General features: G+C 44.7%; 1 protein-coding gene across 2 annotated transcripts in view; it reads right to left on the minus strand.

Annotated features, from left to right (window-relative positions):
- B3GAT2 (beta-1,3-glucuronyltransferase 2) overlaps positions 1-7024 on the minus strand; it is a 97492-nt gene extending 90468 nt beyond the window's left edge. The window contains exon 1 of one of the 2 annotated variants that reach the window (XM_024248367.3): positions 5783-7024. In XM_024248367.3, the coding sequence (XP_024104135.1) occupies positions 5783-6373 (591 nt within the window). In that variant the 5' untranslated portion in view covers positions 6374-7024. The remainder of the gene's footprint in view (positions 1-5782) is intronic. The other variant, XM_054557690.2, reaches the window with a different exon arrangement.
- Between the last annotated feature and the right edge of the window lie 3855 nt (positions 7025-10879).

A 10879-nucleotide genomic window follows, 5' to 3' on the forward strand; every position in this document is an offset into this window, starting at 1 on the left:
CAAAGGATACAAAATTTCAGTTAGGAAGAATACATTTAGAAGATCAACTGCACCACAAATTGGTGACTATAGTTATTAACAATGTATTGTACACCTGCAAATTGCTGAGTAGATTTTAAATGTTTTCACCACACACACAAAAAATGATAAAATTGTAAGGTAATGAATATATTAATTAGCTTTAGTAATTCCACAATGTATCTTATATCAAAACATTATAGTCTACACAACAAATATATTAACATGTAATTTTTATTTTTCAATGTAATACATTAACGACAAAAAGGAAAAAAGTAACAAAAGGTCAAAGGAGAAAGCTAAGAGTTGACATAACCGAGAAGAAAGTCCTGAATTCAAGAATGGCAGAAGACAGTAATAATATCACAAGGCTCCTGCTAATCAGGTGCTTTACTTATTATAATAATGACATATTTTCATGTGACTGTGTTAAATGACACGAGTTGCAGGACAGTCAACAATGCAGGCGCTAGAACCAGGGCACCTGGGTTCAAAATCCTATCTCTGCCACTTAACAGCTACATGACATTTTCAAGTTACTTCCTAGTGCTTCTGTTAAAAAATGGGGATACTGATTATATAGATCAGAGGTAAACAACTATATTACCATCAGGTTGCATTTGTTTAAGTCCTCTGTACTCACCAAGGGACTGGGTCCGTAACTAAATATTAGCATTAGTATTAAAACAAACAAACAAACAGAGACAGTACTATTACCTACCTCAGGGTGTTATGAGGATTAAATAATACATGTAAAACCCTAAAGGTACTTCTTTGCCTATAGTAAATGCTCAATTTATGTCAACTATATTTTGCTTATATCCATGACATAGGGTATTAACATTTATTTAAAATTGTATGCAAAAATTACCAGGCATGAACAACAAATTATCTTAGTTTTATTTCTGTGCTTTGGAGATCTATTCTAAACCTACCTATGCATCTATCTATACACTGGTTTAACAATTTTATTTGTATTTTGGCGGGAGAATTTGAGCTCCATGGAAAACTTAAATTTCATGCTTCACAAGCACTGTGAATCAAATATATATGTGTTAACTTACACAGGCTGAATATTTCAGAGTCCAAAACATTTAAATAGACATATCTGTACAATATTGAATTCTGTGCAAAAAACAATGACGACAACAAAAAACCTACCACTACTTGAATACCACCTGAAATAGTTAATAAATAAGACCACTGACTTTGGTTTTTCTATTTTGCTTTTGCAGCATGCCTTAAAAGCAATTACTATTCCATTACTGTTCACACAAGAGAAAATTTACCAGCTTGTAATTTAGAGGCAAGCAGAGTAGACAGAAAAAAGGGAGCCACCCACAATGGTTTCCAAGAAGCAGCAACAGCCTAAATGTTTAAAAGACACAACATTCATTGCACCAAGCAATAATCCGAACATGTTTTCATGTCTATTCACGAGACAGAATCATCAGTGAAAGAAGCAGGTTAAGAGAGGAAGAATGATGGAAAAAGACAATAGGAAAAGGCAGAAGGGAGAACATCTTTAGGCCCAAATTGTTATTTCTGGCCCATTAAAATATCAACATCCAAATGAAAACTGCTGGTCTCCAAAGAAAACTCTTACCAAAAACAAACCATAATTCAAATACTGTACACCCAGGGACAGTAAAGAAAACCTAACATTTATAGCCTAAGAAAATTGGCTGTAGTTTCATATATACATTTCTATAAAATTCTCACATTTTATCAGACCTATGGCATGACTCTTAATAGCTTTCAGAGGGAGAGAAATAAAATACAAGGGACACATTTCAGGTAGAATGGTCTTTTAATGTTCCACCCAAGAAAATCTTCTAGGTTCCTTCACTTTAAAAAGAATTACCCTAAATAAAGTAAATGTACCAAGGGTAAAAGGTAAATCTCATGTTTCCTTTCAGGAAACATATATGGAAGTACTATTTAGGGGGAAAAGGGCCAAACATGGTAAACTTGCATATCCTTCAGATTATGACTCCAATAAGCAGCAGGTAAAGAGGGAAAGCACACAAATACTTCTGAAAAAAAGCCAGACAGAATTAAACCTCAAAACTCCTTTATCTGCCTAGTACACAAATAGCTTAATAGCACCCAACAAAAGATTCAAGCAAGGGGCTTCTTTAGTTCATTGCTTTCCAGAAACATCTTCTAGATGCAATCTCAGTCACTGACTCCTTTGACAACCCCTTAAGTGTCTGAGAGCCAGCCTGTCTTCCAGTCTTATTTCATTAAATTCAAAATTTCTAAAGTTTTTTTTTTCTTGCTTGGAAAGTGCTATTTTTTTTTTTTACATTTCAATTCAATTGATTTCCAGAGGTGAAACCAACTTCACCTGAAAAGCATCTGTTTTAAATTTAAGAAAGCTTTGAAGGTTTTCTGGTGAAAAACAGAAATCTGATCAATAGTGTTATTGAAAACATGACTAAAAATAAAGTCACATTTATCTGTAGTTGTGGCTTTTATTAAAGCAGCTTAAATCCTTTGCAAATAAGCTTTTCCAGAGATAGATGGATAGGATGCACAGGGAGGCAGGATTACCTGTGATCCACGGTGCAAAACCCCATCAATGCCACAGGAAGAAGAGGAGTAGCTGTTGAGATATTTGAAACCTGAAAAACCCCTACCACCTCCTTCTCCAATGAACAGCCCCATTTCTGTGGCTAAGATTCACACTAAACTTCATTTGCAAATGGATTTGGCTGTTAACATAAGAGTATTCAATGCAAATATTTCTTTCCTGGCGGTGCAGCTCAGTTGAAAGGAAAGGCTGAAAATTAGTTAGCTGTATGAGACGACAAAGCACCATTCCAGTTACCAGGGAGGAATAATCGAACACAGATTGCCTGTTACGTCTTTAATTTAATTTGGAGACCTTTCATCCTTTGCTTTCCTTCATTTGCAGCCAGTACTTACGGAGCTAATTTGTACCTGGTTCATTTTCCTCCTTTTATCTTATCCACTTTAACATCAACCATGGAAATTAGAAGCACCATGAATAAAAGATGAAACCTGACTTGGGGTATTCTTTCCTTAAGTACTGTGAATTACTTAAAAACTAATTGGTGTGCATGCACAATATAAAGGGCTGAGATATATGCCTCAGCCCTATAGCATTCCTAAATCAGCATCTTTGCTTTCCCCCAAGGAGCTGCAGATTTTCAATGTTTTATCTGGTCCTACCTTGTCTCCAGAGAACAATGTCTAAACTGTAATTTACACGGAATCATTAATCTGAGAATGGGTGTATGGTAGGCTGTCTCACAAATAAACCTAAGGATTTCCAAATTCTGGAAAATGCACAAGACTAAGAATTCATAAATTCCACTAGCCTAATGACGGAATTCAATAATGTTTGCCATGCAAGGAAAATGTTATAATAAAGAAAACTGAATGTATCAGCATACATATATGTCAAACAGAGGCCTAAACTGTCCAAAAACAATGCTGGTGGGGGAGTGGTAGAGAAAGGTACTAGTCATAAAATTACTGTCTGGGAGTGACCTCCAGGAGATAGAAAACTTAAATTCTAAGTATGTCATGCCTATTATGCTTAAAATGACAACAGAAACAATAAACCTGTTGTATATTTTGTATATGTGGCACCTCACCATTAAAAATGTTGCATATGCTCTTATTTTATTTTGATTATTGTATTACTTCCAATTGTACAAAAGTTTAGTGTCTTGAAAGTTTTGCGTTTTTCCTTTATAATGTCCTGACAACACTATTTTTTCTCCTTACCCTCTCCTCATTTTATATTTTCCCCCATATGGACTAATGAAAAACCTACTGGAATTTTCTCCTGATGCTTAATATCCCCCACCAACAAACCCTCCTTTCAGCTTGGGAAGCATCAAAGGAAGGCTGTGTCCTGAATCATTTCACTGCCTGCGTGTGCCAACTCTTCTAACACCTCACACCAAGAGGCTAGAAGCTCGGAATAAACTAAATCATTCCTCCTTCACAATCTAGCCTCCTACAGTGTTCATTAACAGTAATGTGCACTATTTTACTTCAACAAGACCACACATTTTCACAGACGAGGCAACTTCCAAGTTGTAGAAGAAAAAAAAAGACCTTGCGGTTTAAAAATTATGGTGCATTGAAATGTACAGTCTTTGCTTCAGATGCAAGCCACTTTTTTTTGGAGGCGGGAGCACTGAAGCAGGATTAAAAGCCCAGTTAAAAACGTCAGATGGTATCTCTAATCTTGGGTTGAGTAAGGACCATACTATACAATGCCAAGCTTATTTATTCATCTGGAGAAACGTGGAAAGAAAGCCCTCTACAGTGAAAGGATGGAAAAGAAAAGATGAAGAACAATTACTGTGCCTTTTATTCATGAAAGAGAGGATGAATAGAAATGAAGGCGGCAATTACCTTTAAGAAAAATTTTTTTTAAAGCCACACAGAAAAATTAAACTGGAAGAGTATAGAATATCTCTGCCCTGGGGTTAAGAAAGCAACCCAGAGACGAGGATGAAAGTGTGGGAAGCAGTTAGGGTATCTGATGACCAGACACACAGATTATTTTAGGAGTTCAGTGTCCAACTCACACATAGTATTTTCCCAATGTCCAGTTTACTTGGGAGAAGGGGAATTGAGGAGGAGTCTCTGAAGCAGGACGTCAAGAAATTTCAGGTGGAGGAAGGCAACAGTCTCACAGGGCGTCAAATCAATCAAGAAGATTTTCTTTGGCTGTAATTGCGTAGAGAGAAGAAAACTGACAAAACCCATGCCACTTAGTCTCATTTGCAGGCTACACACACACACACCGCAAGATACTAGCCTCAAGGAGGAACACCTGTTCTAACCCTGTGCCTGCTGGGAGGGTGTGTGCGCGCGGCCATCCCAGGGAACTCATGTGCCATCTCAACAGCAGGGAGCCCGGCTGCACTCAGGACCTGACTGCACCAGAACGACGCAAAAGGCCCCGCCAAATGTGTCCTGGCTAACTCGCCAAAAAGAGGCCTTAGAGAAAGGTTGTGAAAAGGGACCAGGCAGCCCAGATGATTACCTTGGGCTGCAAAAAAGACATAACCACAGGGCAGAACAGTTTATTTTCCAGAAACGGTTTTCTTGCAAAAAAAAAAAAAAAGTAATCTTGAGGGTCAGAAAAGACTTTTGTGAGGCGTGGGAAAGAGAGGAAGGACCTCCACATAAGTCAGTGTTTCTTCTCACAACCATTTCCGTGCCAGTGGGCCGCAATTGTGAAATTTCTCTCTAGGCTATCTCCACCTTTCTCCCTATATGGTCCTAGACTGAGAATCACACCTGTAGGCACTGAAAGGCCTCGAGTAACACCTAGCCTACCCGCCCCCACCACCCCCCACCCCTCCGCCGCCACCCGCTACGGTGCAGGTCCCTCCCTGATCTCCTCTCGCAGCCAGCGCCTGCAGGTCTAAGCTCCATCCTCATGGCAGGAGCCTGGCCCCTGGAAATCATTCCCGCGCCTCACACCTGTGCTATTCTCGTGACACAATCTCCACACAGAAAAGCCCCAGAGCAGACACCCGCCTCCTTGAGCCACAGTGATCTTCTCACACACACCCCCTCCACCCCCACGGCCAGCGGAGGCTGCGGAATGGCAGCAAGGAGCGGCTCCACTCGGTGCCCCGAATGCGCGCATGGAGAACTGAGAACTCAAAAGTGCACCCGGAGTGCAAGGGGCGTGTGGCTGCAGCCCGGCCGGCCCGGAGGGCCCCCTCCCGCCCTCGCCCACCCAGCGGGGCGGGCTGGCCTTTACCTCATGGAAGAGCTCCAGACTATAGGTGTTGTCGTCGTCAGCGAAGAAGAGCACGCCGGGCTGCGCGCGCTGGTGCTGGTGCCTCTGGCGCAGCCAGGCGAGGCCCGCGTTGCGCTGCTCAGTGGCGCGCGGCAGCCCGGGCCGCTTGTAGCGCCGCGGCGTGGGCACGTGCAGGTGAGTGCTGGGCAGCCCGGCCCGCGCCAGGAAGCGGCTCACCAGCTCGCTGCGCGCCGCCGCGTCCTCCACCAGGATCCAGTGCAGCTGCGCCACCTGGCGGAACGTGTTGGCCAGGCGGGTCAGCTCCGCTTTCTGCACCGGGCGGCTGTAGGTGGGCGTGATGGCATAGATGGTGGGCAGCTGCGGCTCCGGCTGTGGCTGCGGCCGAGACTGGTTGCGCTTTTGGGTCCAGTGAGCCGGGCCGCCCCTGCGGAGCGGAAGTCGGGCACCCCCGCGGCCCACCACGTAGGGAGAGAAGTAGGGGCGCGGGGTGAGCGGGGGCGCGGGCCTGCGCGTGTCCACGTCGAGCATGATGATGACAATTAGGATCCAGGGCAGAAGGATAAAGAAGCGGGTGAACAGCACGGACTTCATGGTGCACGCTCCCCGGGCTCTCGGACACCCCAGAGAGGGGCGAGCCGAGGAACCTCAGTGCGCAGCTTGGACGGCGGCGGCGCCAGCACTTAAGGAGTGGTGACGGGTGCCCTGTCCATGGGGCCGAGGGCGCTGCAGAGACCTGGAGCCGCGGGGCTCACTACCTGGGCGTGGAGGGGCGGCAGGTTCGGGCAAGCTAGAGCGACAAGGGGTGCAGGCGGGCGGGCAGGGGCTGCCCCCGACTCCGAGTGAGCTGGCGGGAAGCGGGACTCGGTCCAGCCGCACGCCGCGGGTCCCGGAGTTGTGCCGAGTGCGGGGAAGGCGCTGATCCCCACCGCGCTCTTTCTGAAGAGTGGGAGCCGAGAAGCGGCACCCGGTGCGCCTGGCCGCTCCAGTCCCGCGGTGCTGCGGAGACGGGGGCTCCAGCCGCGGGCACCCAGGACGCTCTCTGGGACGCCTTCCAGGGCGGGTGGCGGCGCTGGGGGCTTTCCTTCCTCACATTCCCACCGGGGTGGCGAGGAGCGGGTGGAGACGCTGGGGGTTGTGGAGACGCTGGGGGTTGTGGCCCCGGTTGTGTTCGTGCGCCGCAGCGGAAGCCTGCTCTCAGTCCCTCGCTGTTGTCTTCTCAGAACCTCTCCGGATCCAGCAGCAAGATCCCAAAGCAAGGAAAGAAAGAAAAAGCGAGGGGGCGGGGGCGCTGCAGACTCCAGCGTCCTCTCAAGTCCTCCTGTGGGAAGACAGCAGCGCTGCTACTGGTGGAGAGGGTCTGCGAGAGGGAGGCGCGGAGGGGCCCCCGGCTCTCCGCTGGGTCTGGCGCTAACGGCCCCGCGAGCAAACTCAGGAGGCGGCCGCTGTACCGCGGGTGGAGGAGCGGGAGGAGCGGGAGGAGCGTCCCCGCGGGGCTGCACAACCTCCGGGAGGGGATGATGCTCGTTCACCTCTCTTCAGCTTTGTGAAATACTGCAAGGTCTTTGGAGATGAGCCAGGAAAATCCATTCACGTGCGGAAACTTGCTGGGCTACGCGCGTTGCTGCTGATGCCTAGGGTTCGGAGTGAAAGGAGGGGAGAAAGCGAAGGGATTCCTCCTCCTGCTCCCAGCTGCTGCGTTGATGTGCTGGGGTGTATCGAACAGCGGCAACAAAAAGCGCTTTCACTGCAAGGCAGACATCAATTGGAGCCCACGGAGATGGAAGGGTGCTGCACATAGGTGTTTGGCATGTGAGACAGTCCATAAGAAAGAATCAATTCAGAGGGCTGCTTCCTGACTGCAGTTTGATCATTGCGGGGGAAATTCCTAAAACTCCAGCTGAGCATGTTTAACTTATTTTTCTTCAGTAATTTGGAGTCACGGTCCCTCCCAGTTCTTGGCTGTCACCAGAATTATTCCGTTTGGCTCTCCCAAGGCTCCTGTCAAGAAGGCCTAGGAAGTAGAATCGCCTTCATTTTCAGGATGAGGAAGCTGAGGTTCAGGGTTTAAAATGATTTCTCAGAGGTCAGTGGCAAGTGGCATAGTGGAAATAGAACTTGGGTCTCCTGCGTGTATCTATAGCTGGTGGCGTCCTCACTGCATGGCCTGCAGAAATCCCACCCAACACAGCTGGGCCAGTTTGGCCTTCCTAGATATAAAGATGGTGTGATTGAAATCAAACAGAGCGTACCATGACGAATAGAACCATGATAGGGTCTGGAAGACCCCAAGTAAACAGTTGGCACTTAGTTTAGACACTTTTTGCTGTCTAGCTGGCCTACTAGCTGAGTGTCTGACCTTCTGTAACTTACCAGGAAGAAGGGCTGTGCTTCCCAGGCAGGTCCCAGGGAAGTGCTTGCAAAGCAGAAGGAAAGCTCCAGACTGTTCTGCCCTAGCCTATGATAAATAATTTCTGAGCCCATCTTGTCTGGGTTGTCTGCCTTTCTCGGGCTTGTTCACAAATAAATCTCTCTCCGACTGTGCGTTCTGGTGCAACTGAGAGCTCTGGGGCGAATGGCTCTCCAGCTTTTCTGACAGCTCCTCTTCTCCCAGTCCTACCCCTGAACCCCCCACCTATTACAAGGCATTGGCTTATCTGTGAATTTCCCTAACTTCCTCTTCAGATTCTGAAACGTGAGAGTGAAATTTCAGACTAACACCCAGCCACCCCAACAACTCTCTAGAGCTAGCCTTCTGTCCCAACTTCCCTGTGCCATCCACAACTCATACATTAAACTCTGCAGATTAGTGCATTCTACACATAGAAAACAACGAAGCCATTTAGACCTCTTCCCATTCTCTCGAATAGCCTAATGTGCCTCTGAATATAACACAACCTTGGAAATGTATCCTGCACCAGCATCATGCCAGGATGGGGAAGAGGAAGGAAGTCAAGGCCTCCCTTTAAGAAAAGGTTTTTCTTAGGAAGCAGTGCACCCCTTTCCCCTAAGTTACTGAAGTCTGGTTCATCCTGTTGGATATTTTAAATTTGGTTAAAATGACTTGTGTTTGCTGGAGTAAAATTCAAGTGGTTACTGAATTGTACTAAAAACATCACTAAACTTTGTTAGTGGGGAACTTTTGGTTGGTCCAACTATGCCATAAAACCTATTTGCTATTGCATCCTCTCCAGGAACCAGGGCTATTCAGAGATGAAACACTGTCTTTGTGTGTGTGTGTGTGAGTGTGTGTGTGTGTGTGTGTCGGAGAGAGAGAGAGAGAGACAGACAGGGTCTGTCTTCAATGCCAAGGCTGGGGTGCAGTGACTTGAACACAGCTCACTTCAGTCTCGACGTCCTGGGCTCAAGCAATCCTCCTGCCTCAGCTTTTTGAGTAGCAGGAACTACAGATATAAGCTGCTACACCCTGCTAATTTTTTCATTTTAGTTTTTTAGACTGGGGTCTCCTGTTACCCAAGATGGTCTTGAACTCCTGGGCTCAAGCAGTCCTTCTGCCTTGGCCTCCCAAAGTGTTGGGATTACAGATGTGAGCCATTGTGCCTAGCCCAAAACACTTTCAAAATCAATTGAATTTGCAGTTTGACTTTAGCTCTTGCCCAGAAATTCATGGCTGTCATAAAACACAACACTTAATTAGCACATCACAAACTGTCACTTCATTTTTTTCTATTACCCTTAGCATTTGTACCCAAGTTTACTTCATTCAGTCATCTGTTGGGGAACTTCATGGTTCTTGGAGTCAGGCAGACCTGGGTTTGAGTCCCATCTGGGATACTTTCTACTGTGCAACTTTAGAAAATCAGTGAACCTCCCAAGGCCTGTTTCCTCATCTGGAAAATGGGGTTAATAATACGTACTCCATGGGAATCTTGCAAGGATTAAATGGTATATGTTGGGTACTTTGAAGAAGAGCCATTATTACACAGGCAGTCAATAAATGATATTTAAATACAGATAACCCTTCCTCAAAAGAACACCTTAACACAAGAGATCTTGATGGATCATCGTTATCAAATGAATATAAAATGAAATCTAAACAGGACTGATAATGCTTCTAAATAGTACCTCTGCTTGTAATGAAGATGATTCCTAGAGCCTATGTTAGAGTCTTCCCAAGTTGGTGTAGGGAGTGGAAGAAAGAAGAAATAAATTTACCCCAAATACAAGGTATAGCTTGTCATGCAATAAGGATGACATGATTCCAAGTGACATTTATTTCAGATGGCTGAATATGCCATATTGTTTTACATTAAGCCACTCAATATGTGGCCCGGAATCTCTTATGATCGAATCTGAGCAAAGATATAAAGATACAAAAATTATTATTAAGGATGTCCATTTGAAGTACAAAACCAGGGCAAAACATTTTTAAGTGCAAAAACATACTTTAAGAATATGTCACGAGTCTATCAGGAGCTGGAATGGAAACAACTCCTTTAAATGGGAGCTTGGAGAAAATGTCATTTTTATGAAGCATAATCACTAAGTAAGCTATAGTACTTTTCCATGTAGCTTATGATATTCTTACATAAAACAATTTAAGCTTGATCTGTGGCTGATAATGAAGGTTGCTGGAAGTCACTAGAGTAATTAAAATAATTACCTAACTTTGGAGTGTCTGCACATCCTCTCAATGTTTATTTTCATTTAATCTCTCTAATTATTTGTGTAGCAAAGTGAGCATTGCTTCATCTCTACTAATGAAGCCTTAGATTGCTGGCATCAGCCACTGCATTTCAGCATTCAGTTGTTGTTCTCAAATAAACAAAGGTAAAAAAAATCCCATTTGGGGAATTAGCAAAAAACATATCATATAATCACTAAACATTTACATTTTGCCTTGATGAGTAATATGCAACTGTAACTTTGGCAGCAGAAAGATTGCAATATGGTTACTGCACTGTACAGAAATGATCCCATTTGACATTTGAGCCTGAGGTTCTGCTAGTGTGACTAAATCAACCTTCAAGTAAGCATTTGGGGACATCTTTGATATTCTTAGTCAAGTAGGAAAAGGATTGTTTAAAAACTATACAAAATTAAGTATTTATAAATATATAATATTGTAGTTATGCAAAT

This window comes from Pongo abelii, chromosome 5, assembly GCF_028885655.2.
Source record: "Pongo abelii isolate AG06213 chromosome 5, NHGRI_mPonAbe1-v2.0_pri, whole genome shotgun sequence".
In the NCBI taxonomy this organism is placed as follows: domain Eukaryota; kingdom Metazoa; phylum Chordata; class Mammalia; order Primates; family Hominidae; genus Pongo; species Pongo abelii.